Source organism: Psammomys obesus, unplaced genomic scaffold (genome assembly GCF_907164565.1).
Source record: "Psammomys obesus unplaced genomic scaffold, mPsaObe1.curated_primary_1811, whole genome shotgun sequence".
Classification (NCBI taxonomy): Eukaryota; Metazoa; Chordata; class Mammalia; order Rodentia; family Muridae; genus Psammomys; species Psammomys obesus.
Window position 1 is genome coordinate 6,081,780 of NW_026596256.1, and position 24,300 is coordinate 6,106,079.

At 36.6% G+C, this 24,300-nt stretch overlaps 1 protein-coding gene across 1 annotated transcript in view; it reads right to left on the bottom strand.

The window, feature by feature from the left end:
• Nbea (neurobeachin) overlaps positions 1 to 24,300 on the bottom strand; it is a 509,877-nt gene that overhangs the window by 337,459 nt on the left and 148,118 nt on the right. Inside the window, exons 19-26 of the mRNA XM_055596761.1 lie at positions 20,306 to 20,387; positions 20,006 to 20,129; positions 19,083 to 19,275; positions 15,591 to 16,607; positions 13,811 to 14,028; positions 10,959 to 11,112; positions 3,640 to 3,820; positions 1,298 to 1,428 (exon numbers count right to left, since the gene is read on the bottom strand). Coding sequence (XP_055452736.1) covers positions 1,298 to 1,428; positions 3,640 to 3,820; positions 10,959 to 11,112; positions 13,811 to 14,028; positions 15,591 to 16,607; positions 19,083 to 19,275; positions 20,006 to 20,129; positions 20,306 to 20,387 — 2,100 coding nt within the window. The remainder of the gene's footprint in view (positions 1 to 1,297; positions 1,429 to 3,639; positions 3,821 to 10,958; positions 11,113 to 13,810; positions 14,029 to 15,590; positions 16,608 to 19,082; positions 19,276 to 20,005; positions 20,130 to 20,305; positions 20,388 to 24,300) is intronic.

The following is a 24,300-nucleotide window of genomic DNA, read 5'->3' on the forward strand; positions in this document are numbered from 1 at the left end:
GATCGCACCTCAGGAACCTCTACGTATAATACCTTATTTTTGCATTTTAATCAAACAAACATCAGATAAGTTAAGATTCCCACCCACTTTAAAGTACTGGATATCTGAGGCATGAGGGACAAAGAAATCTGTCTCAGGGTCCTCTCTATGTTAAATGGCAGAAGCCAGAATACGTCTCAGGAGCATTTCTTCCCAATTGACCATGCTCCAGGTTCTCTGCGGGCACAGAGAAGCACAGCAGCGTCACTAGCCTCACTGCCTGTGCAGTGAGTGTGAGCCAGACAGCTGACACGTCCACACTTCACTTTCCAAGCAGGGAAGATCACTGTGGAGTCTTGTCAGCACTAAAACAATATGCGGGTCATATTATCTCAAGAATGTTTCACTGATAGCAGTGAACAAGGAGCTGTAACAGTGTAAATAACCAACAGACTTTACGCATGTCCAGTTGGCTTAGCAGAAGCTATAGTGATTCAAGCAATGGAACTTAAGCTTCTATGTTACCTCTTCAGTTGTTGAGTAAAAAATGACTGTGTGAACGCTGAACATTTAATTACAAGTGTAGGGAGTGACAAAGAGACATGCTGCCTTTACCGAAACCATCAGAGGAGCTGTCCCTGGTATCAAAAAATCTTTGCCCTAGGAAAGCAGCACCTCAGATGACCTACATGAATACATTTAAGACAGGTAAAATATAAGAAAATATACCCCAAGATAGGGAAAATATACAAAAGTTTAAGAAGTCAAAATCTTTAGATGAGCTAAATGAGGTCTACTGTATGCATGAAAGGTCACAATCAAGAAAATGTATACACACAAGCCACAGCGTTCACAAAATCTTCAAAGTCATGAAGCTGCATGTAATATAATGTGTCAGTTAAACATGGGAAGAGAGCTCATTTGGAAAGAAAACTGCCAGTATATTCCAAACTATTATATACCATTCATTAATTTGATGGGCAGCAAATAACTAGTCTTCCACCCAAAGTTCATCCATTTAAAAATAAGCTTTGCTCACAGGCTGATTTCTGAAGATAAATGTAACTGTTTAAAGCAGAAATACCAGAACTCTCCAGTCCTATGTGCCAATGTAATTCTTTAAAACCTATTGGAAGGAATTACTAGTATCTTCTGCATTAATGTACAGGTGAAAATGTTAAGAGGTTAGCTAACCTTGCATATATTGCTAAGAAGCAAAGCCAGCACCAGAGCCTCAAGCCTACATAACTTTATACACCATGCTGCACATACTCAGAATGAAAAAGGACTGCATATTACCGGAGAAATGGCTGATTACCTTGGATGCTGCTGTGGCGCTCGCACTTTGTGGTGCTTCCTGAGGTTTACTGCTTCCATGGGAAGATTTGTTTCCCCTGTCTCTCTGTCTCTGTCGACATTCTAAACAGTTTCTCACAGCTACACAACAAACTAAAACATCAGAAAGATATTAAAATAGATTGTTGACATGGCTATATAAGAACATGTTTTCACCTTTTTAATATTTATTTATTTATTTATTTATTTATTACAATTTATTCACCTTGTATCCTGGCTATAGCCAACCCCCTCACCTCCTTCCAGTTCCAACCCACCTCCCTCTTCTCCTATGCCCCTCCACTAGCCTACCTCCTCCCCTTCTATCTGACCCTAGCCTATCAGGTCTCATCAAGGCTGGCTGCATTATCTTCCTCTGTGGCCTGGGATAAGAAAATGTTTTACATTTATTTCTTTTTCTGTATGTTTCCTTTTCTGCCGTCAATTATTATTTTTACAATTAATTAGATAAATATTAAATTATGATTTACAAAAATGAAAGTACAATACATATAGAATATATACTAAATAAAATAGTCATGTATTCCCAGTCAGATGAAACAGATCACCAGGGCCTCTCAGACTCCCAAAATAAGTCTTCCTAATTCTATAATCCTCCATCAGTGGGATCTGAAAAAGATCATCCTGAGTGAGCTATCCCAGAAGCAGAAAGATGCACATGGTATATACTCACTCATATAGACACATAATATAGGATAAACCTACTAAAATCTGTACACCTAAAGAAACTAATCAACAAGGAGGAATCTTGCTAAAATGCTCAATTCCTATCCAGAAAGGCAAAGAGGATGGACATCAGAAGGAGAAAAACGGGAACAAGTCAGGAGCCTGACACAGAGGACCTCTGAAAGGCTCTGCCCTGCAGACTATCAATGCAGATGCTGAGACTTATGGGCAACCATTGGGCAGAGTTCAGGGAATCTTACGAAAGAAGTGGCAAACAGTAAGATCTGGAGAGGACAGGAACTTCACAATGAGAGCAACAGAACCAAAACATTTGATCACAGGGGTCTTTCCTGAGACTGCTATTCCAACGAAGGACTATGCATGAAGATAACCTAAGACCCCTGCATAGATGTAGCCCATGGAAGTTCAGTATCCAAGTGGGTTCCATTGTAATAGGAACAGGGACTGTCTCTGACATGAACTGATTGGCCTGCTCTTTAATTACCTCCCCATGAGGGGGAAGCAGCATTAGCAGACCACAGAAGAAGACAATGCAGCCACTCCTGATGAGACTCAATTGACTAGGATCAGAAGGAAGGAAAAGAAGACCTCCCCTACCAATGGGCCTGGGGAAGAGCATGCATGCAGAGGGTAGAGGAAGGGAGGGATTGAGATGGGATGAGGGAGGGAACCACGGGGGGAGGGGGGATACAAAGTGAATAAAGTGTAATTAATAAAGAATTTTAAAAATCCAAATATTCTGCATCAATAAAAAGTTTAGCAACTTAAAATGCCTATGGGAGAAGACAGTTTAGTGGGTGAGAGCATTTGCTGTACAGGCATGGGGCCCTAAGATCAAATCCATTGCACCACCTAAAAGGCTACACATGGTCCTCATACTTATGAGAGGACAGCTCCAGATTCAATGGAGAATGACAAAGGATACTGGAAATAATCTTCTGACTTCCACACATGCATGCACTGGCTGGCATAATCTTACATATATACAAACATACACACACACACATAAGTTATGCAAATATACAATTTTACATACAGACACATTCATAACAGCCTTTAAAATGTTTAGTAATAAGGCTCTGCTCTTGCTTCACCTATCTTGGTGTTCCTACAGAGCACACCTTCCCCTTTCAGGCACCGTCCTCCTAAGGGTTATAGCAGCCATTTTTCCAGCAGGGAGCCTACACTCCTATTACTAGCTTGTAATCAGATTTTGAGCCACCATTTCTCTCACTTCCTCCTCGCCTTCCTTTAGTCATTAGAGTCAGGCCTCTTCTAGGTAAGGGATCAGTGTGTACAAAAATCCTTAATTGTTTGACTGCCAAAGATACAAACAAGGTTAACAAAGGGATCTGCGTTAAAATCATTTCAGTGATAAGTACAAGCCTTATTGATTTTTAAATAATTCTAAATATTTGACTGTATTTGAAGCAATAAATAATGATTCTGTGCAATCTCCAATATCATGATACAAGTTTTTAAAACTGAGTAATCCTGGGGATTACAATACAGTTACTAAGCTGCAGAATCACCAATCTGAATCAATGCTTTCGGTACCTCAGAGCTGCACAAATACTTTTAATTACACAGTGTGCCCCGTTGCCTTAGCGTACTTACCTAGCCTTAGGCACTGTCTCATTAGCCCTCCAGAAGACATATTTTTTTCAGCTTCAATCTCACTAAAGTTTAGCGAGCTGGCAAACACAAGGACATCAACCATAGCCATGAGTCGGCTGAGAAACGTCACTGCCGTCTCTGCCGACATGCCTTGTGTCACTTCAATGTTTTCCAGTTCCGTCTTTAAAAAAGGAGAGTTAATCTTATTTAAAAGTGGGGAATTTGGTACATAACATATATTACAGGACAACAGACATTTAGAAAGCTTAAGTAAGAACAAAAAAATCAAGATATTACTTCTCACAAGAATAATTTTTTTATCCCTAACCACTATTCTTAAATAAAATGTCCATTTAAAAACTAGTATTAGTTTAAAATACTGTATCAGTTGAATAAAAGATTTCACATAATTTCACCAAGATACTTAGAGACAACCACATACAACTTCTTATTCTAGTTTCAGTATAAAAGAGGTGGTGTAGCCCATGGCAGTTCAGTGTCCAAGTGGTTTACATAGTAATGGGAAGAGGGACTGCCTCTGACATAATCTGATTGGCCTGCTTGTTGATCACCTCCCCCTGAGGGGGGAGCAGCCTTACCAGGCCACAGTAGAGGACAATGCAGCCACTTTTGATGAGAACTGATAGACTAAGATCAGAAAGAAGAGGAGAACCTCCCCTATCAGTGGACTTGGGGAGTGACATGCATGCAGAAAGGGGAGGGAGGGTGGGATCGGGAGGGGAGGAGGGAGGGGCTTATGGGGGGATACAAAATGAATAAAGTGTAATTAATAAAAAATTTTAAAAAAGAAAGTAAAAAAAGAGGTATAAAATTAGCCTTTCTCTCCTAAAATTATCATTTCCATTTACAAAATGTGTTTTTCTTTCTTACAGACCTAATAAAAATGAACCACAGCAATTTTTCTTGCTAGAAAAAGAGTTGATTGTCAATACACACTAATGACTTATCTATTTTAGAATAATAAACTGAAATATTATAGTTTCATAAAATCTGAGGTCAAAATGACAGAAGGGCTACTTGTTTAGATACTTAACTGGTAAGCTATGACTCCCTAGCTGGAGGAGGCAGAGGAAATGGCATTGTTAAGCTGAGAGATAGACTTTCATTAAAATATTCTCTGTGATAAAATGTCATTTCCTGTTTTCAGAGAAATATTAAAATGTATTCTTTTAGTTAGAATGTATAACTCCATAAGTTACAAGCAATGGTGATATTTTTTCATGCTATACTAACACTATAATGATTTTATTTTATAACTAGAATTATTTTTCCTATTGCTAGAAAGAGCAAAGATAAGAGATGCTGTGCAAATAAAAATTCTATTTGAAGTTTCTGAAAATGGGCACACTATCTATATTGATTGATCTTACCTTTAACCAAATGGTAGAGTCAAGCACATGGAATCAATTCCTGACCCTACTGACTTTCACACTGTCCTCGAAATACAAGATGCTTGCATATTTGTTTTGTTCCTGACACAGCATCAGTTTTAAGCAGCTGTGACCACAGCTGAACAGTTATAAGAAAAAAATTCATTGCAAGTTTATTTTCAATTGTTCAAAGATGAAACACTGGCCGTTGCTTAAAACAGTCAAACTCTTTTAACAACTTTTCAATAAATTAGAATTTAGCTAATAAATTAGAATTTATCTGTAGACATGTTCTTAAATTCTTCATCATTTCAAATTGTTAAAATTAAGAGAGCTGTACCTTACTATAATATTTATTGCTTTAGTTTGCAGTTGGAATCTGCAAATTCAACTAGTGACATATGCTCTAATTTTAAAATAGTGACTTAGAAATTAATATTAAGTTCAGAATTATTCTACTAAAATGTCAAAATTAAAAGCAAAAGCTATTATTAACATGAGCAATAATCTACAAAACAACTCTTATTCTGTTCTATTAATTTACAAACATGATGTTATATAAGCTTCCTATAATAAAGTTTACTTTATTTATATAATTCTCACTAAACCTTCATATACATCTCATCCAACTGCTTTAATTGGAATTCAAATCTGATTGCACATAGGATTTATTAACATTGTTTTCATTGTATTATGACACTTACTGTTGTGAATAATAAAACTCACCAACATACTGGGAAAATAATCATCTTAATGAATTTTTAAAATACACAAAAGATATGCCTGATTAAAAGATGATATGAAAACTCAAAACAGAACCAAGTAAAAAGTTGTCTAAGTAAAAATAAAATTTAAAAATAAAAACCTAAAAATTACTGCAAAAGTAATACTAACCTTAGAACCCTGGACATGCATTAGACAAAACAGACAACAGACCAAAAAAGTACAAGAAAAAGAAAATTATTAAAATTAAATGAAAATACATGTAAAATTGAAACACAAAATAATATTTTAAAATTATATTTGATTATTTTATTAAAAACAAAATTCTCAGAATAGATATTCATTTTATAAAGTACATGATTATAATTAAGATTAAATATGAAACACTTAAAATTCAAATTTATTTAAATTTGTTTGAATAACTGTCCCCAAATATACACATGTACGTATAGCAAACACAGGAGAAAGAACACAAACTTTATGTCATAAAACAAGTATCTTCTCACGGATGGCTAATGAGACACTTTAGAGAGGGAATATAGATGCCCTGTTTACACTCTAACTCAGCACTGACTCAGCAGAAGTGACTCGGGGAATTAATTATTACTTACACCAACTCACGCCTAGACTTTTCTATGAAGAAGTTATATTATAATTTGTTTCCTCAAATATTCAGAACCTTTCCTATACAAAAATAAAACATTTATGTCATGACAACTTAAACCTCACATTCTGTGTCAGAAAATAACTCACTGATATGATCAGGCAAGACCTATAATATGAGCTTAGGTAACTCTGCATTTTAAGTTTGTTATGAATCTTGTCCATATACTAAAAATATTATAGATATTTTCACAATAATTACAAAATTCCAATTCCCTGAGATTTTATAACAAATAAATGTGAATATAAATTTGAAAATGTACTATTTTCATGGTATGGTCAGTCACTGGGAAGATATATATAAAAGAATCCTGAGACTATCAATAAGATCATTGTTACAAGATAAACAACATCAAAACCAAAAGTCTCATATTTTCTAACTCTACATCCTGTTAATAATGACTACAATTAAGACCCTCATCATGCTTCAAACAAAAGACAAAGTTGGTTTCGTTCTTTATGATGATGCAATTATTTGAAGAACCAGAAATGTCAGTTTCTATTATTTTCCTGGTACAGAGAAAATCAAAGCAGAGTTGACACTGTTCTGGATGGTTGACCAAAAAGATCACGTTAAAATCTTCAGTGACCACAAAAATAAAATAAAATAAATAAAACAAACAAAAAAAATATAAAAACATGAAAAAATATATTATTATATTATTCACAGTGTTCTTAGCTTCTTTTCAACGTTTCCCTCCAATTCTCCACCTTCCATCATAATTAACCTGAACTATGTGTTGGAAATAAATAAATAATTCAACTGACTAGTCCTACAAAACGTAACTGAAAAGCTCAACAAAATAATACCCCTTTCACAAAGCACACACTGATTAAAGTGCATAGTGGTGATCCAAATTGATAGAGTATCACCATGCAGCCCTGGCGATCTGGAACTCACTATGTAGATTAGGGTATCCTCAAACTCACAAAAAAAAAAAAAAAAAAAAAAAAAAAGAAAGAAAGAAAGAAAATAACAACAACAACCTCTAAATGACTTTTATTTCCCCAGTGCTGGAACTGAAGACATGTACCATCACGCTGGTCCAAGTGCTTCAATTTTATCCTCAATATAAAAGTTAAAACTATTGATTTAGTTTTCTTTAAAACAATTTTGTCACTTATTCACTATATTATATATTTATTTACTATAACATACAGTTTTAAATAGTACAGTTATCCAAAATCACAATAACACTGCTCTTTTAAGATTGCTTACTATAATATATACAATGTACATCTCTAGTTTTCTGAAAGTCTGTATTAAGCCATTTCCTTAAAGATTAAGGTAAAGAGTTCAAAACTTTCTTCCAAGACAATAACACTCTAAGAGCAATTTAAAAATGTTATTCCTATTACACACAGACTTCTGTGTTCATTACGGCTTCAGGAAGGAAACAGACCATTTCAAATGGCCAGTTCTCTAGAAATAGCAAACAAAAATATTATTTGACTATCTTGCTAGCAAAATGTATTATCTATAATATCTAAAGTATCTCCAACATCCTACAAATGTTTTATAAACAAAAGGCTCTTAAAATAAACTGGGATGACATTAGACAAATATGTAAAGAAGGGAGTTACAAAAAGGAATTCAAGAAAGAAAACTCTGAGAGGCTTCCTCACTTAGTACATGATACATCTATATATCTATTACCAAATGTGACTTATCATATACTTTTTGTGGGACCCTTTGGTCAATGAAGCAAGGTTGAGACCATGCTCAGCAAATGATACAGCCCAGACTGAAACACAGGTTGATTTCAAACTGAGGTTCACCCCATTTCCATTTAATTCAAACTCCACAGAAGGTCATATCTGAATCTCACTGGGAAACAAGTCTGCTTGAATAGCAGCCAATCAACAGAGAGCAGCATTTACCTTGAGGAACGACAAAGGTTTCCTTCTGGATTAAGCTTTAGGTTGTTATTTTTAAATTAGGGACTACAAAAAAAAAAAAGGTACCTTCTAAGAGATAACTGTATTTGGTAAAATTGTTATATTTAATAGTGAATGAGTCAATTTCAAGTTATTATTTCATAAAAAGAAATGAATTTACCTAACTTTTGACTGTTCTATAATAATGTTTTAATGCACATCCTCATGTTCTTCTTATATAATGTCAGCACCTCATATCATACAGCTCTTATGACAAGCCCAGTTCACTCCCATTCTTCCAAGAGTACGGTTGAGAGGCTGAGACAAACAGCAGATATCTGTGAGACCTACAGTATTTGCTATCTAGCTCCACACAGAAAAGTTTTCCAGCTACTACTGTCAAGCTCAACACTACCACAAGGTATTTAAAAAAAAAAAGAAACAAAACAGAAAGCTTCAAAGACTTCTGAAAATCTGAAAAAAAAAAAATCCAAAAAACCCCCATGCATCATTAAAATCCTAAAACACTCAAGCGTCCTAAGCAGTGTCAAGTGTTTGTGCTTCATTCATCTGGAGCTGATACTCTGATGTTCTTATAGGATAGCCACCCTTTTAGTAAACCAGAGCATCCCTAGTGTCTCCTCCCTCTCACCAGTTCCATAATTCTTGAGGTCTTATACTTGTAAGCTTGTATACCTGTATACTTGAAAAGCTCATATTTTCAGTGCAAGTTTTATTCTATATTCAGGCTCCTCCCTCCTTTTTTCCACTACACTGAAACTTCAGCAAGAACACGGAAACAATCCAGTAACACTAAACAATACTTAATAACTTTGCATTTCCCCATTATATATAAGGCATGAGAACAAATCTTGATGTTTCTTTTTTAAAGAAACTGTAGCAAAAATAATAAATAAATAAAAATTAAGTGTGTTGTGTAATAAAGTATAGGTACAATTAGTTAACAGACAAATTTACAAATACAGGGACAAAAAAAACTCGAAACTTCCAACTCTAAGAACAATCTAAATAATAGGCAATTTAAAATCCCAAACTATAGTGGTCAAAACTTGATATGCAAATGTTCTTGGTAGTCAAACTTTAAAATGCCTGTATTTTCACTGTGTATTAATTAATTAATTTATAAAGAAGCTACACTGAATGTTAAGGTAGTATATGGATTTATGGTTACTGCACTTACTATTTTATTAATAGAAATATTTGACACTAAATTTTGAAAGACATTTAGTAATGTGGATATTTCAAACCTCTGTAAATTTTAATAACTTATCACTAAGCTACTTTGCAGAGTGATCATTTTTGTTCTGAACAAAATTGTAAAAAAAAAAAAATTCAATATTTACGTTAAAATAAATAGTCGTTTAAAATTTCCTAACAACAAATAAAAATGTGTATGATGCTACAAAAAAAAAAAAAAGTATTGAATTTAGTGTTTGGTGTATGGAAAAAGAGGCAGCCTCCCTGTCTGACTCTAAGAATGCCCTTTACCAGAATTTAGTATACATCATTAAAGGCAAGTTGAGACAGGAAAAAAGCGGTTACAGATAAATGCTAGGGACCAGCCTTTTCCACATATCATCAAGTCCTTGAATTGTTATGCCCAGGCTACGTCCTTGGTTTGGTTACTAAGTAGTTCCACTAGACCCAATGCTGATCTGTCCTTCTGCACTGTTCCCAGACAAGCCTGTTTCCCTGTACTTGCTGGATGAATTCATCAGGAGCACAGGTAAGGTGCACCTGTGGGAAGTGCAGGAGCGAAAGCCTAGTGCAGCTAACATTTTAAACGTCAATGCTGTTCCAATGGATGGAGTAAGAACAAGAACCACGTAGGAAAAATCGTTACTGATGTGATAAAGTGTGGAACCAATTAGGAAGCATTGCCACAGTAATAGATGTGTTAATAAAACACAACGGTATGTTCCGGGGCTTACAAACAAATTTCTTACAAAAAGCAGCAAGATAGGTTCAATGGCAAGTGGGACTTCTGTATTCTTTCCCATCTAATCAAATAACACCTAAATGGAGTCATTTTTACATAGGTTAAAATATTTTATTTAAAAATTCTGTGCCTCTGGGGTGTCAAATTCAAGATCCACAAATGCTAGAGAGGAATACTGCTATTCAACTACAGACAGCCCATCCCTGAACTAAAGATACTTGTAAGATACAAATTACATATAACTTGACACTGGTCTGTTGCATTTTTAAAGGACATCCAAGATCAATATTAAATGCCTTCCAAACTAATAATATTAGTGTTTTTCAATGTTTTATAGAGAAAGAGAAATATTTATTTTTATGGCATATTGGTTAATAGGTTCAGACTATGTTACAAATGGATTTTAACAGCTTACTGCTTTGTGAGATTTAAAAATATATACAGCATATATAAAGTAAAAAAAAATTATAGTTATAATTTTTCCAGAGTTCACCCAAAATCCTAATAATACTATAATAAATATACACAGGAAGATACAAATAATGGTAAATAGAAAGAAGAAACTAGAATATAAATCTAATAAATGGCGTCAAAGTACCTGTAGGGGAAACTTAAAAATCTGTCTGTTTCCTGTATCTGAAATGACTGAAATTTCAGATTATGCCATTACAAAATAAACCACTAGGTGGAGGTAAAGAACTTACAGTTGGCGAAGTTGCTGCAGAGAGCAAAGGTAAAATTCCTCCACAGGCAATGATAATGTTGTCTACCATCTGGGAAATGAGGTGAATCGTGTTATGTACAAAAATAATGTTTTCATTGCTGTTGACAAAATCCATTACAGACTTTGTAGAATGGCTGAAACAGAAAAACGTGATTATTTCCTTTGTGTAACTGCAAGAGGTTTAGATACTTTATCCAAAATAAGAATTTTAAAGTGAAAACTATTAACAAAATATAGAAGTGCTAGACAAATTTAAAAGACAGTTATCAGAACAAAACCAACTCAAAATTCAGACATTTTACCAAAATATAATTATTTCTGCAAGGATGGTGTGCGTGTGTCCCCATGTATATTAAACAAATACAATATTCTTGTTCTTTCTTGGTTTTTAGAAGAATAAATATCACTACTCCATGGCTGACCTAGAACTCCCCACACAGGTAGTCCAAGTCCATTTCACATTTCTAAGACACCCCAGTGGCTCTGTGAATTTAACTAAACTAGCTTGGCTGCAGCCTGTGGAGAGGAAGTTTCACATGTGGTTCTGAGCACACTCTTTACCACAGGGGGGAAATAGGTGATGTGAAGTATCACTGAAGGGAACTGGCAGATGTTTAAGAATTATTGCTAATGAAAAGGAAGACTCTAGGTCAGCAGCAGAATTTTCCATATAAAATATGCAATGAAGGTGCCAACAAAATATACTACTTTATTGTGATTAGACACTCTCCTGTATCCTCATTTTTTAAAATTTTACACTTATGTTTGGAAACCCTCAGGAGCATCGATAGGCAGTTTGTTGTTGGAAGAAAAATTAGGCAAATCATCTTTTTCACGCCTCACATGGACATTCACATCAGCAGTCATGCCTTTCCTGCTATTTATTTTCCTTAGTCATCTCCTGGTCCACAGCATGCAACATTAGCAATGAGTTTATGCCCAGCTTACAGACTAAGCAAATCCAACATGAAAACTCCCTTGGCAGACACACTGACAGCTTGCTCAGCAGCCATGTCATCTTCCAAAAAGAACATTGCAAGTTTTGTTCCATGCACTAGTTGGCCTCATCAGTTACTGGGTTCTTTTTAAAATATTTTTATTTTATTTTTTATTAATTACACTTTATTCACTTTATATCCTCCCCATAAACCCCTCCTTCATCCCCTCCCAATCTCACCTTCCCTCCCCCTTCTCCACGCATGCCCTTCCCCAAGTCCACTGATAGGGGAGGTCCTCCTCTCCTTCCTTCTGATCCTAGTCTATCAGATCTCATCAGGAGTTGGCTGCATTGTCTTCCTCTGTGGCCTGGTAAGGCTGCTCCCACAGAGGGCCTCTGAAAGGCTATGCCCTACAGACTATCAAAGCAAATGCTGAGACTTATGGCCAATTGTTAGGCAGAGTGCATGGAATCTTATGAAAGAAGAGGGAAATAGTAAGATCTGGAGAGGACAGGACAAGGAGAGCAACAGAACCAAAAATTCTGAGCACAGAGGTCTTTCCTGAGACTCATACTCCAACCAACTACCATGCATGGAGATAACTTAGAACCCCTGCACAGATGTAGCCCATGGCAGCAGTGTCCAAGTGGGTTCCCTAGTAATAGGAACAGGGACTGTCTCTGACATGAACTGATTAGTTACTGGGTTCTTAATCAGCACTGGTCTACATAGCCTAGTCATTAGAAACCCATTTCTTTTTGAAGGGTGTTTTACAAATGTATGTACAACCTCATAGACCACATGGGAGAAGTTTTTTAAGGGACTTCAATCAAAAGAAAGAGAAAAGAAAAAATAGAGCAGGGAGAAGAAAAATAGTGAGGGGTGGAGGGAGAAAGGCAGGAGTGTGCCTTTCAACATAGACAACTACAAGTGGCCACCTTTAATCCTAAAGGAGAACAAGGAGAAGTAGATTAGACAGCCTCAGTCTGAGGATGTGACAGAGCAGATTAAATCCCTGAAGATAAGGTATTTTGTGGCTTCCAGCCATCAACTTCCAACATTTACACACTCTGAACATGTGTACACACTTTGACACATCTCCTGATTTAGAAATGTGTTGTGAATCTGCTAGTAGAAAACTGTATTGAAGAGTAAAAAAAAAAAAAAGCAGCCACCTAATTCAGATAGATTTAAACCAAAATCCAATAACTGCTTATACACATAGGTTCTAGTGGCATACATGTCATAGGCTACTTTAACTTGTTTTGGTAATAAATGTTATCATATTGTTACTAAACAATAGCTCATAGTATTCAGTTTAACAAGAAAAGATGCAGTTACAGAAGAATAAACCAAAACTGATCTTTCTTTTTTGTGTGTAGAAAAAGCAATTCCACAGTTTAAAATTCTGCTTTAACTCTCTCCCTCTCTCTTTTAACTCTGTTAAGCTAAATGGTTTACATTGACAGAGATTTTTGTGCTCTGGACATCATAAAAAGTATGCTCTATATAAATATTTGTCTATCAAAATCTTAAATATTTAATTTTTAGACAAATTTAATTTGTATATTTTACTTGATGAAATAAATCATTTAGTTAGTTGATACAGTAAATAAAAACATTCATTTTCTCAGGCTAGAGAGTTGGCTCAGTGATAAAGAACACTTTTTGTTCTTTCAAAGGACCTGGGTTTAATTCCCAACACCCATACAGTGGCTCATAACCATTTGTAACTCCAGCTCCAGGAGATCCAACACCCACCTCTGACCTCACAGGCACCAGGCCAGGCCAGACATACATTCAAAGCAAAGGACACACACGTATAAAATATTTTTTTTAAATATTCATGTTCTTAACTGAAGGGCATCAAAATGCAGAGAAGAAACAACTGTACCTTCTCCACACATGCACATCTGTCTCCAACGCAAACAACAGGTCAGTGAGAAGGCGCTGGTGCATCGGAGACCACTTAAACTCAGGAATCCGGAACATGGTAGTCCGGGGACCAGGGCTGAACTGGCGCCGCTGTTCCTCAGTCATTGGCATTCCCCGAAATCCTAAATCAACTCTGAGATCTCGATCTTGTTGGGTGACAGACCGGCCCTGAACAGCCTAAACAAAGAGAAGGGAAACTTTTGTGGAGCACACAAGAAGTGTGAGAATCAAAACCCAGTGTGAATGACCGAGTGAGTAGGAGCTTTACGTGTGACATTAGTCGGTGAGGGCCCTTCAAAACCTGGACAGAAACCTGTCTCATCTAAAGTCTGCTAGTGGGACTTCCGTTTTTATACAGCAGAATCTAGGCAAGGTCATCAAAAGACAACACTAAAGTTCTTACTAAAAACCAGATTTTCTTTTCCTAGTCACAGCATCTTCATGCTGGTTAAAAAAAAAAAAAAAGCCTTTCATGCAAGAAAGCATACATGCAGTGGGGACAATGGATACACATCATCAATTAATTAGAACTAAAAACACATGGTGAGAAGAAATACTACTGGCTGGGATTCAAATTAACTTCAACGTGCATTTCACTCACAATACTTCAATAAAAACACACTGTATGATGTTAGAAAGGAAGGCAGAAAAATACCTGTGCATTCTCAATGAAAAACAGGCAAGCCTAGTGATTACTGTGCCCAGTAAGTGATGATGTTTTCCTTTGGGTGAAATATGTACCTTATTCAATATTCCCTTTCCCTGCCAATTATCACTGAAGTATAACTGCCATCAAAATGGAAAATGGCAGTTAACAAACAAAAATAAATATAACTTTCCCACACATAGAATGCATCGTCAGTATTCTTACTTAAGTACAAAGACAACAGAACGACATGGCTTACTCTTTCCAATATAGGAGGGATGGAAACATAAACTTACCTTCAATGAGATGAAAAGGCAAGGAGAAAGTCCATAGGGTTAGCAAAACTCAAATACTTAAGTGTCATAATCTCATTAACTCTTAACCATAAAATATCAGTTTAGTCCAAAAATTACATAGTCTTAACTCAAATTTGTCTCAAAAGACATAGTGCTTTCAGCCTTACTGCAGACTGGCCCAAACCACAGCACTAACATTTGCTAACCACCAGGCCCAAGCAGCTTCCTTAGAAAAATAAAAATAACAAATTCTCTCCTTGTGTTTTTAAAGAAAACTCTCATTGGTAATAATTCCAAATTTTCTCATCTATATTACCTATCTCACAGGGTGTAGTGGGGCTGGAATCTGAAAAATCTATTACAGTGCCTGGAGCATGGTAGGCATTTGAGAGATAACAGTCCCTTTCCCTATCGCTCATCCATCTCTTCAAGGTGGCTCCAAGTCCTTTCTTCTATAATCCCCAGAACAGGGCTGGCCTGGATCACAGGGTTAGAATGAAGATCTCAAGGTATAAATGTAGCACTCATAAACTGTAAGCATGGGCAGAGACCTTAACGGTCATATTTTAATGCACTACAATGTCTTGTATGACAGAGGATCTTAGGACAGAGGTTAAGCAAAATTAGTGCAATGTGGCAGTACTGGGGATATAATTCAGAGCCATCTGTTCTCTAAGTTATGCATTACACAAATTTAAGCATAGTAGCATTCTAAGAAACCACTTTTCAGCTAAGAGCTCAGTGCTGACCTGACGTTTCTGTTTGTTTATTTCTAGAATTCCCACGGGACGGCTTACTTGTGTTGTAGCAGTGGTCTGGATTTTTCGGATTTCCTTTCCTGATTCTTTGCCATCATCAGATCGCTCAGTGTCTGAAATTATACTTCCTGCATCAATATTTGGGACAATCTTGCTATTGGAAGACTCTGTTTCCAAGGTTGTAGCAGTCATTTCAGCATAGTCTAGCCCCTTAGTTGATGATGCTAACTCTCTTTCAGAGACACTGCTCACTCCATCTGAAGTCGTATGAATTCTGAAGTCTTTCTCTTCCATTATACTTGATGTGCAAGTTAAGTCTACACTCGCAGTCATGTGAGCAAGCAGTCCAAGATCATCACTGACACCAAGATGTACTTGGGCGTCTTGAATATTTGGGATGATGTGATTGCTAGAAAGTTCTGGAAGTAGTTTCTCTTCCTGTTTGGGTATTTTATCAAAGAGGAAGGATGTGCTACTGTTTGGAAGCTCCTCCTTTTCATCTGCTAGTGTGATCAATGGACCATTGTCCTTCTCTTCATTCTTGTTAATGATGCCCACACTTCCATGCACATTATTCTGGAGTTTCTCAACAGCAGCACTGTACACATTATCCAACAAGGACTCCACCTCCACGAGGGCGCCGTTCTCTCCACCCACCAAGGTCTCTGGTGATAAATCCATGTCATCAAGCTTTACTTCCGTTGCTTCCACTTTCTCTGCTTTTATATCAACTAGAAGATCATGTACTTCTACATGCACCCCACTGCCAGGTCTGTCTGAACTTCCGAGAATATCATCCGATACTTTGGTTGACATGAGCAAGTCTCGTGTGTCGGTGCTCACTGGGTAGTCTGTCTCACTCTCTGGACTCTGGCTTTGGGAAAGGTCTTCTATTTCCCGGATCTCCATTCCTCCTTTTGCCCCTGTCGTCTGTGATGAAAGGCCAGAGATGGTGCTCACATTTCCCTTCTTCCCCTTCTTAATGTTCTCCTCCTCTTGTCGCTGATACTCCTCATACATTTTGGCCAGATACTCTTTGTGTGCTTCATAAGTAACCTAGGCAGTAAGTGAAGAGAACACTGAGGTGCCATGTACATGCCGAGAAAGACAGTAATAACAGCAACAAAATTTCTGTAGAAATGGTACAAGGAATGTAAAAATTTAGTGTTATTAAGTAACTGGTTTTATTACGTAATTGGAAACAATGATGAAATACAGCAAAACATTACTTCCTGACTTGTCTCTACACACATGGGTAACTGCAAAATTAAGGTTCCTCTGTATAGGATAACTTTTCCAACGTTAAGCAACATCAGATGAGAACTTGTGAACACTCTTTAGGCTTAAGGACTTGGCAGATGACAATATTCATCATCAAAACTACTATTACTATGACAGCTTTTACACAGCTACTGTAGTATTTTCACCCATCACAACCACTACTGAAAGTACCACAGACGAATGTGTAAACATAAGACATTTCTAAGGCACTATATAAGTTTTATACACAGACAGGGTACTGAATTAGAAATATCAGAATATGTTCTGAGCAAGAACTTGCAACATCTTCTTTGTTATACAAAAATGTATTAAAGCAATGACAAATACAAAGTGTGCATGTTGCAAAACGCAGGGCTACAACAGACAAAAATTCTTTTAAAGTTTTCTAGTATTAAAAATAAATCTTTCCTTATAGGAATTAATCTATAGTAATCTGAATATTAATGGGTTGTTTTTTTTTTTTTTTTTTGGTTGACCTTTCTTCAAAGAGTGTCATATGAAACCTTTTCCTACAGAAAAAAACAAAACAAAAACCTCCCCAATAATGGAGGCTGGCAACCTACCACCCATGGGCCACATCTGCCTGTCATCTATTTTAATGAGTAAAATATTATTATAATGCAATCATGTTTATTGATGTTTTTTTACTCTTTGCTTTACACAGATGATTTGAGCAGCTTCATCAGATGCAGACAAGAAAGCCAACACATATATTATTTGACCTCTAAAATCATTTTTCTAATTCCTGTTAAAAATAACTGAATGAGTTTTCCAAACCAAAAGACTTAACTGCGACATAACCGGATTAGTGGCCTAATTTCAGATGGCCATGTTCTTCTCTGTTGCTAGGGGTTGAGGAATCACAACTTTGAATCATTAAAATATAATGTGCACATTCATGTACTATTGTCCTTGTCAAAGACAAATGAATATTTAAATTTTAATACAGATATAGAATCTTAAAATTAAAAATATTAACTAATACTACATATAGTAGTTTGAGTAACAAGAACCCCAATAGGCACCTATGCTTCAATGCTTAGACACTAGGGAGTGGTACTGTTTGAGAAAGATTAGAAGTATCTGGAGGTGTGGCCTTGTTGAAAAAAGTGTGTCACTGTGAGTAGGCTTTAAAGTTTCAAAATCCCACATGAGGACCAGTGCCTACTGCCTCTGGATCAGGATGTAGCTCTCAGCCACTTCTCCAGTGCCATGACACCACGCTCCCCACCATGATGACAATGAAACTGTAAGCAAGCTCCAAATTAAATGCTTTCTTTTATGAGCATTGTCTTGGTCCTGGTGTGCCTTCATAGCAATAGAACACTGACTACAACACTACAACTAAAAGATTATTAAGTGTGCATGCTTTTATTCTCAACACTAGGGAGGCAGAAGCAGAGCCACCTTTGTAAATTTAAGATCAGCTTAGTCTACAAAACAAGTTCCAGGCGAGTCAGAACAACATAGAGACACTGTCTCAATACATACATATGTATGCATATATATACATATATATGTATATGCATTTTTTGGCTAGAGGAACTGGCTAGCCTGAGAGCCCTGGGATTACCCACCTGGCTCCCTAGCACTGGAGGTGAAATGTGCGCAGGCATGCCTAGCCTGTTATATGGATGATGGGATCCAAATTCAGGTCCTTATGCTTGTATGAAAAGCCAAGACCCACTTAAATGTATTTATTATTCATTTAAGAATTAAAAAAAATCTGATTACTTTAAAAGCACATTTTAAAAGTATATTTCAGCTACTATTTCATGAAAAATGCTTGTAAGAATTGGGTATGGTTTAGTTGAGAAACAACTGGTTCAAGCATTTACAGTAAAATTCCAAATTGAGGGGACAGTGAGATGGCTCATCAGAGAAAGATATTTGCCACCAAGCCTGAATACGTGAGTTCAATCCCTGAAACCTAGAGGTAGAAGGAGAGAACCAACTCCCCAAAGGCACCCCCTAACTTTCAAACATTCAAGCATGTGCACATACACACACACACACTTTAACTTTTAAGTATTATTAAAACATTCCTAATTTATAAAACTTTATGTTTGAGCTAAATGATCTTGAAACCACCTTTAGGCTTTCCAGTCTCACCAAAGTACAGAAAAGGTACATAGACAAAACTAGCATAGAGGAATGACTGGGAATGTCCACCAGGTGGCACCAGATGAGAGTTTATAACCATTTACTCCACTGAGGAAACCAGCGCAGAACATGCTAGACTCCTATTACCTTGGAATGAGCTATTGAGAGTGTGTCCACCCAGACTCTCCAGCCTCCCCATTCATATTTTATTGCATGATACAAAAGAATCCGGAAAATGTTGTAGACCATCTCAGTAATTTTCTGTTCCTCAGAAGTTTTTGGATTGATATACCCAAGAGAAAACATCCAGTCCTGCCACACTGAACACTGCAGTAAGCATCTAGGGAGAAAAAAGAGCTCATTAAAAATTTCAAAATTAGAATTCACTCCTTTGAAACTTGGTTAAAGTAATTGAAATATAATCTGAGTACATAATTATTCTACGCTTTTTAAATTGTATAATTTCCATCAGTTTCTCTCTTGAAAATTTTGAATTATTAACTAACAGCACTTCCTAATTCTCCTGGTCAGAGTGAATTATTGTTTCTAGGTGTTCTCATCACTGTTAGCACACGCAATACACCCAGCTGTATCTACAGGCACGTCAGTCCTGCACAGCCTGGGTACCACAATGCTTCACACATAGTCCGGAAGACTTGTTAGACACACAGGAAAGGCCCACAGACCCAGCCTGTACAGCACGTCTGAGCTAAGGCACTTCAAGTGCATGACAGGAGAACACTGGTGAACATGGAGGCAAACACCCACATGGTCACACAGTGAACGCTTAAAGGCACCGTTGGTGACAGATGTCTGGGATAGTGACTACACTGTAAGTATAAAAATGGTTGTTTCTGTATATCCATACATCTACTTAATTGTGTATACCAGGACAACTAAATAAAAGCACATAAAATTGGTGAAAGTATGATGAAGTAAATATCTACGAAACACATGCCATTTCAAGGGATTTAAGAGTATTTAGCAAAATATTTGGATCTTTTTGAAAGTTGTTGAAAATCGAGAACAGAAAAAAAATATTAAGCTAGAATAAAAATCAGACAGTTTACCTTCTATTTTCACGGCTGTTACTGAAAAGCTTAATCATGTCAGATAAAAACAACCGACGGACTTCCATCAATTCTGCGCTTGGTGTTGAGTTTTTTAACAAAGTTGCCACCACCTTAAGAATCACTATAAACAAACACAGTCTGAATTAAAATGTAAAAAGACATGTCACATTCACTAATGTTCAACTAAATGCTTGTAACGGGGACCCCAGAAAGCACAGGCAGTTAGGAAAGTTCTGATTCAGTCCCGCACATCACCACATAACTAGCACATAACACTAAAAAGCGGCGTCCACTCACTGGGGTTCTGAATTTTCACTGTGGAGTCCGGCTCTGGGTGGGGTTTATGCACAACTTGTGTACACACTTGCTCTGTCAAGATCTGAAACATGAAAAATGTTAACTTCATTTAGAGAAGAAAATTAAAAACTGCAAAATATAGCTATAAGTAAAGAATCTGTAAATATTTTCAAGAATTTCAAATCAAAAGAAATATTTCTCCTCAAAGAACTTTCTAAATTACACATGCCTTAAATTATGAAGTCTATACCTCTTTTACTTACTTTGGATTAAGGCAAAAGCCAGACACTGTATCCACAGAAGGAAAGAATAACTGGCTAATATAAAATTTGTTCTGTTTGAAATATGTTTTCAGCATACACTTTTAAAACAACCCTGTTTTGAATTATAAATATTTGATGTTTTTGTGTCATGTTGATTAAAAAATCAGTAAATGTTATTAACATTATTCCTCATACAAGGAAAAAAATCTAAAATTTGTATTTCTAATTTCGACTAAAATATAAGCTTAAAATCCTCAAGAAAAACTGCACATCTTGGTTTAGTTCCTATGATTAGCACGAAGAAATTACATCAGTAGTCATGTGATAGCATGAACGACCGAGTGACATATAAATAATGCATGTGGCCACTCATGTATTCTAGACTTTAACCATATTTGTCTCTATTATTACATTTATCTTCCTGTCTGCCTATATGCACAAAAGTTCAGTAGATAATGCATTTCACTCAGAGCTAAAATGTTATACTCTGAATAAACATCTTTTCTTTAAAAAATTTTTATTTATTATTTATTACAGTTTATTCACTTTGTATCCTGGCTGTGGCCCTGTCCCTCATCTTCTCTTAATCTGTCCCTCCCTCCCTCTGTTTTCTCCCTCCTCATCCACTGATAGGGGAGGTCCTCCTCCCCTTCTACCTGACCCTGGCCTATGAGGTCTCATCAGGATTGGCTGTATTGTCTTCCTCTGTGGCCTGGCAAGGATGCACCCTCCACACACACACACACACAGGAGGAGGTGATCAGAGACCCTGACATTGAGTTCATGCTAGAGACAGCTCCTGCTTCCCTTACTAGGGAACCCACTTGGAGACTGAGTCTATGAGCTACATCTGAGCCAGGGTTTTCAGTCCTATCCATGCATTTTCCTCACCTTGAGTGAAGTAAGCCAGAAGGAAAAGACACACATGTTATATATTCACTCAAAAGTAGTTATTAGACATATAAATTAGGCTAAACATACTAAAACCTATAGTCCTAAAGAAAGTAAACAACAAGGAAGACCCTAGGGAAGATGCTTAATCCTCATTCAGAAGGGCAAATGCGATAGACATTGGAAGAGGGAAAAGACAGGAAGCAGGACAGGAGCCTTCCACAGAGGACCACAGAAAGACTCTACTGATGGAGGTATCAAAGCAGAGGCTGGGACACAGAGCCAAACTTTGGGCAGAGTGCAGGGAATCTCATGAAAGAAGAGGGAGATAGAAAGACCTGGAGGGGACAGGAGCTCCACAAGGAGAGCAACAGAGACAACAAACAAACAAAAAACTGGGCCCTGGGGGTCCTGCAGAGACTGAATAAACTTTTCAAAAAACATTTCAATATAAAATCAATACAAACATAGTGAAGCAAAAAAAAAAAATCACTGTTAATTTTTTGAGTGGCTCTGCAGAGCTCTAAGGTAAAAGATAGATGGGAAAGAATAATTTAGGGTATAGGGATGATGGCTTCTGAGGAGAAGGGAGCCATGACATCTAGAAGAGAAGTGCTTTTCCCTTCTTTTTTCCTCAGGCTAAACAGAGGACAATATCTTTACATAGATAAATGAGGTATTATATATATGGTGTTTTGACTTGAAATAATATACTTGTCGATTACTACTTTAGTTATGACTACTGGAGAGAATTATTCATACCCACAGTTTAAAATGAACAATGTTAAACTAAGTCATATCAGAATGCTATCTTAACAATGTTCTTTAAACATAAGTGATTACATGGAATTGCCATGTGAGATAAAAGTCTCTTTAAATAACATATATCAAAGAACAGTGGCTACTATATACCTAAAAGGGTTTCTATGACAATTTTCCCCAAGAGCTCAAAGTACAAGTGTCCAGATAATTCTCATTATACATATAATGATACTCAAAATAACTTCATACTTGTAGGGAAAACATCAGACCATGTTCCCCTATGATGAGTCTTCAAACCTTTTTCAACCAAAGAAAATAAGTCACATGGTTCAAAGCACCACTGCTTTTCCTGTTGTCCTTTTGAATCTTTGTTCTATCATGTGATACTGAGGAAAGTAATGGTAGTGTGTATCCATAAACCTGCTACAAGATTGTAGGGTCCCTGTGCGAAAACACTTTCATGACTGTAACATATTCAAGTATGAAAGGTTTCTACAAGTTATATAAATGTACTTAGAAACTGACTAAAGCATGTGTTTGTTAAGAACCAGTTTTGTGCCCACACATTGCTTAATGTTTAGAGATGGAAAAGATTTTAGGTGAAACTACGTTTCTAGCATCGATTTACCTAATTAATGTTCTGGAGACAGGCACAAATGCATGCCTCTATTAAGCAATAAAAAATGGTAAACTGTCATTAAGAACCTATGTGAGATTTTAAGAGGGAAGGAAATAGTGTGTATAAATAGGAGAGATGAATATAGGTATAAACCTTTTAATGATGTTTAAGACTTAAAGTCGTCCCTAAGGGCTCTACTGACTTCTATGAGGCATGTACAAATGTAGATTGAGAAGCCCTCATGAACTCTGTATGCATTCAGCACCTGCAATGAAGGAACACGTTAACAGGTAGCAGTTGTGTTAAAAAAAAAAGTAGGGAAGGACTGAATTCTAAGCATAAACATCATTTTATAAGTGTGGTATTTAGTAGAAACATGTATGAATTCAGTGCTAAACATTACATTTTATTTTATTTCATAATTATTTCACTTTCCTTGTGCTACTACAAGATGTTAATCTAACGTGCTACCAATGGTAGCTTCCTTTGTGACTTACTGACTCCTAGGAGGTCACTGGAAAAACGGTGTCTTGGTCATTTTTGTTGTTATTTGCTTTTGACAAAAGATATTTTCATTGTATCATAACTTATATAATGTTGACTAGAACCTTTTCAAAAAGCTATGCACATTTTTTAAATATTGGCAGGATTGTTATGAGGACAATTAACCACACTGATGAGATTTGAGGCCCATTCCATAAGAAAGAATAAATAGCTGGTATTTTGAACCTGCTCAAAAGCTCATGGCAAGGGAGTTTATGGGCACTAGGGGGTAATTAAACTCTGTTGATTAACTAAATTGACATAGCATCCAAGTGCCCTATATATTATGTTTATATCCATAGGCAATTAACACTCTCAGCCTTAATCAGAGAAGCTCTCTTTCCAGGGAATGATGGCAAATACAAAGACTCACTGATGTGAAAAGTGCTGAAAATAAGTGACAGACAAGTGTTCAAACCTAAAGAAGATATTCATACCCTCTTCTCCAAGGCTCACGAAACACTTTAGGGTGGTAAGCTCAAAGAGTGTATGAGTCAGAAGATAAAGGACGGATGAGAAATGCTTCCTCTAGGCAGTATGCATCCATTACAATCAAGAGCTTCCAACAAGGAAGAATGACTGCACTTGGGCTGCAGAAGGCAAGGAAGGAGCAAATACTCAGGGGATGCTCAGTATGGAACTGTTTCCTACTGTGGTAGTTTAAAGAAGAATGGCCCCACGGGCTCATACATTTGGATACTTGGTCAGCAGTTGGTGAAACTATTGGGCAGGATTAGGAGGTATGGTCTTGTTAGAGTAGGCCTGCTAGAAAAAAAAGTGGGGAAAAACCTAGAACTCATTGCCACCGGAGACAATTTCCTGAACAGAACATCAACAGTACAGGCTCTAAGAGCAACAATCAATAAATGGGACCTCATGAAACTGAAAAGCTTCTGTAGAGCAAAAGACACTGTCAT